The sequence below is a fragment of the Prosopis cineraria genome, unplaced genomic scaffold (assembly GCF_029017545.1).
Source record: "Prosopis cineraria cultivar Desert tree isolate PC_DT_omini unplaced genomic scaffold, ASM2901754v1 PC10, whole genome shotgun sequence".
Lineage (NCBI taxonomy): Eukaryota > Viridiplantae > Streptophyta > Magnoliopsida > Fabales > Fabaceae > Prosopis > Prosopis cineraria.
The window spans coordinates 34,658,986-34,662,800 of NW_026555341.1; the positions used below are offsets into that span (position 1 = coordinate 34,658,986).

At 38.6% G+C, this 3,815-nt stretch overlaps 1 protein-coding gene across 2 annotated transcripts; it reads right to left on the minus strand.

Annotated features, from left to right (window-relative positions):
• Window positions 1-670: 670 nt before the first annotated feature.
• LOC129323002 (uncharacterized) lies at window positions 671-3,586 on the minus strand. Of its 2 annotated transcripts, XR_008596334.1 has the most exons (4): window positions 2,529-3,586; window positions 2,161-2,238; window positions 1,878-2,015; window positions 671-971 (listed from the first exon to the last, which is right to left on the minus strand). XR_008596334.1 is itself a non-coding variant. In XM_054969499.1 (3 exons), exons 1-3 carry the CDS (start codon window positions 3,294-3,296, stop codon window positions 2,010-2,012), a joined length of 852 nt encoding a protein of 283 aa, XP_054825474.1. In that variant the 5' UTR covers window positions 3,297-3,586; the 3' UTR covers window positions 1,571-2,009. The 2 variants fall into 2 exon arrangements, 1 of the variants encoding a protein (XP_054825474.1); XM_054969499.1 differs by lacking the exon at window positions 671-971 and having other exon boundaries at window positions 1,571-2,015.
• Window positions 3,587-3,815: the final 229 nt, after the last annotated feature.

Sequence of the window (3,815 nt, forward strand, 5' to 3'; positions counted from 1 at the left end):
GTTGACGCACACCAAAAGTTAATCAGGTTGCTGTGATGAACAAAGGTCAAATTAAAAGTTAATGAAATATAGTAAGCCTGGAAAATTTAGTATAGAAGATATTATTATTATTTTTTTCATACCGATAACCCGACGGATTAATTATACATGACACAACCAATAACTCAATTGGAACAAAGTAATAAACAAGCACGACACTCATTTCAAGGCCAGCGATAGTCAACCAGGTAAACATTTGAATGAGACAAAATAATTCTATGCAAATATTAATTATCATTATTTTCATTCCAATTTATAAAATACCTTTAAACAAATCACACACATCAACAGCTTACAAACTTACTTTTTAAAAATAAAAATACCAGCTTTCAAATATTTCTTTCATTTAATATTTTATTTATAAAAAAAATATTAAAAAAAGAATGTATATAAAAAATACAATATTAAAAAAATCATTGATATTTTTTTTATTAAAGTATTTTATATTTTGAGATATCAAATTTTTTTCATTATTTTCTTATAATTTGGAATGTAAAAAAAATAATTTAAAAATTAATATACAATAAATATTCCAACAAGTGACATTCTTTATTAGCAACAAACAGTGAAATTCATATATCAAATTTCACGCCATGGATACTAGTTATTAGTATTAGAATAAAATCCCAAAACACGACCACTGAAACTTGGACTCAAAAGTCGATCTTCAACCAATTAATGATATCCCTAATGGGTATGACAACGAGCTGGGAAAAAAGTTTGAACAATTATTATTCGGACGAAGGTACCCGACCCGACCCTGTAACTCTATATTCAAGTCAAAAACTCAAAATACGCCGCGCTCATGGGCATGAAGCTTTAACTTAACGCATTCAAATCGCAATGAACAATCATCTGCTGAACGTAAAAAATCTGTAAGGCACTTTGGTTCCTCTGCCCTTCAACACTACCACATATTTGTTGTTTCACATCTAGCAGAAAGAAACATTGAGCATACTATATCACTACCAATTGCATGATCTGATCAGAGAACATGGAAGACATGAATGAAGAAGAGCATTGATCTATTAACCAGAGAACTGAACAAGGAACATGCCCAGGGACAAGTAGTAGCTACATGCTCAAAACCAATAAGAACACGTATGGAACAGTGCAATAGAAGGAATTATGATCGTGTTCGCGCACGTCTAGTTTCATGTTGGAAACCACCAAAATCATGTTTTGGTGGTAGCGGCTTTTGATAGTTTTCAATGTAAAACTAAACACAATCTTAACAGTTCCTGAATTTGTCATTGTTATTCTAGAGTTAACTAGACGACTATAAATGCATGTTTGGGTTCACGTTGGAAACGACCAAAATCATGTCTTGGCATAGTTTTCAACGTAAAACTAAACACAATCTTAACGGTCCATGAATTTGTCATTGTTATTCTAGAGTTAACTAGACGACTATGTATGCAATGCCTTCGTTGGATGATTCTAGCAAGACAAGCCATAATGCAGAATACAGAGTACTTACTTGGGAGTAGACAATGGTCCTAAATGCAAATATCTTAGACCAAAAAGGCAATAAAGCAGTGAAGACATTCAAAACCAGGCATAATATAAAATAGACGAGTACCAAAAATTTGTAGATGACAAGAAAGTTAGATCTTAAAACTGGTTCCTAGAAGTTATAATCAGCTAAACCGCACTGTCCCATGATATTATTGATGTCATTTCTCTGTAGAGAATTATTCATATAGACACAACGAAAGAATTATATTCAACGAAAACATATCAGCACTGGAAGTAACAAGGCTTACACCAGCTGTTACTGGGGACATAAAAAAAAGAAAAAGAAAAAAGCAAAAGAAAAGAAAAATAAAAAGACCCACCAAAATCCCTCTTCAGAGAGATGTATCCTACACATGAATTAGCTGTTGTCACAAATTGCCAGTGATCCACGAACAGAGAAGCATTCATGAAGTTCTCAACTTTGGCTGCCAATAAATCTCATTCATTCACTGCTACCTCTGCAAGAAGCCCATCCAAGAGTCAGTTCATACAATTCAAGATTCAAATTGGAAGTGTGACAACTTTTTTTCTTTCCCAGACAACTATTAGAAAGATTCAAATGATGAATCAGTACTGGAAGAAATCAATGGAAGAGTGTTATACCTTGCCATTGTCAGGAGCTTCAGGAACTTTATATGTATCCAGTGTAATCTCCGATAACCACAAACCAGGAAAAAGGACCTGCACGAAAATCAAGCATGTGAATGGAAAATTTAAGCTTCACGAGAACAGAGGAGGTTGCCGGAAAGAGAAGCAAAACCAGAACAAAGGCTATAAGGTTAAGAAATAAGAACCAGAAATACTGAACCGGAGATTTGACACAAGACCATATCGGAACATGAAATGTAATGAAAAGTGCAGTGAAGATTCCAATTTTGAAGCGTCGGTGGTCGTCAACCACAGAATTGGCATCGTTGAATTGAATTTAAAAGTCAAAACGGAATGCAATTGTAAGACAGAAATCAACTTACATCCAAATCCTTCTGAACGTTTCTGGGCCTCTTCTTCGGCCTCCGCGGCGGCCGGTGACCGACCATCCCCACGTAATCTTCCTCAATCTCCCTTTTCAAGAGAGGCAGTGAAAATTTGGGCCTTTCTGGATTATCGGGAGAGGCTCTCGATTTCGGCGGCAACTTCATGCCGTTGGCGTTGTCAGTCCTCGGCGGCGAGTGATTAAGTTTCTTCTCCTCAATCTTCAAACACTTTCCACTCCCACCGGCAATCGGAGCCTTGCACGCAGCTCTCCTGGTCCTGAGATTCCACGGCCTCGCTTCCGCCGCCGCCGCCGCCGTCGCAGAAGACGGAGCAGAAGCAGCAGGAGGCTCCTCGTGTTCTTTTTCGTCCACGTCGTTCTCCTCACCGGCCTCCTTCCTCAAAATTGCATCCTTCATCTTATCCGCCGCAGTCTTCAGATCAAACATTATCTTCTCCCTCACCGCCTCGATCCCGTCGTCTCCATCGTCATCTATTATTGATTTCGAAATCCTCATCCTCTTCTCCGAATCCCTGGCGCTCAGAGGAAACTGCTGCTTCATCTCGCCCTCCAATTCCCTCTTCCGAGTCACCGTCGAGTTCTCGAACCTCAACCCTGGGGATCGCCGATCTCCGGTCGATGGAGAGGAGGCGGCGCCGCCGTCTGAAGTCACTTTCATGCACCTGAGGTACCTCTGATTTCCCCACTTCAAACACGGCAATGTGAAATTGTGAAGAGGCTTAGATCTCTCGGGACCCATCGCCATGGACTTTGCTGCTCAAACTCTCCTTCTGTGTTCCCTCAATCACACAGATACCATTTACCGGAAAACCGAGCCAGAAAATTGACAGACACGAGCAGAACGCCGAGAGTATTCAGAACAAAGAAAGCAAGCAAGCCGAGTCAGAGCTTCGGGAGCTGGGGAATTTGCCGAGAAAACGTGAGAATCATTCGAATGGAAAGAAGAGGTCTTTGAGAGAAGATTTTATTAATTTTCTCGCAACTTCGCCGGGAAACGCAAGTTTATATACGAGTGAGGGAAAAAGCAAGAGAGCGGTTAACGTTCGGGTTATGCGACCTTGGAGGCTTGGACGCTAATTTGCGCCTTAGGTGCCCTCATCATTTATTTTTATTTTTATTTTCTTTTTGCCCGGCGTGTTAAGTTTGAGGATCACACTTACGTCTCAAATTAATAATTTAATGACAATTAAATTTAATTTTTTTTTCTAAACAATAAATCATAAATATCAATTTAAAATAATTATAAATTTTAAAAGTTAAATCG

What these genes read in the sequence shown, in the direction of transcription:
- LOC129323002 (XM_054969499.1), bottom strand. Translation starts at nt 3,296, where the DNA reads ATGGCGATGGGTCCCGAGAGATCTAAGCCTCTTCACAATTTCACATTG. An exon ending in ACGTTCAGAAGGATTTGGAT is followed by an intron (nt 2,239 to 2,528) that starts GTAAGTTGATTT and finishes ATTTTCGTGCAG; the next exon opens with GTCCTTTTTCCTGGTTTGTG.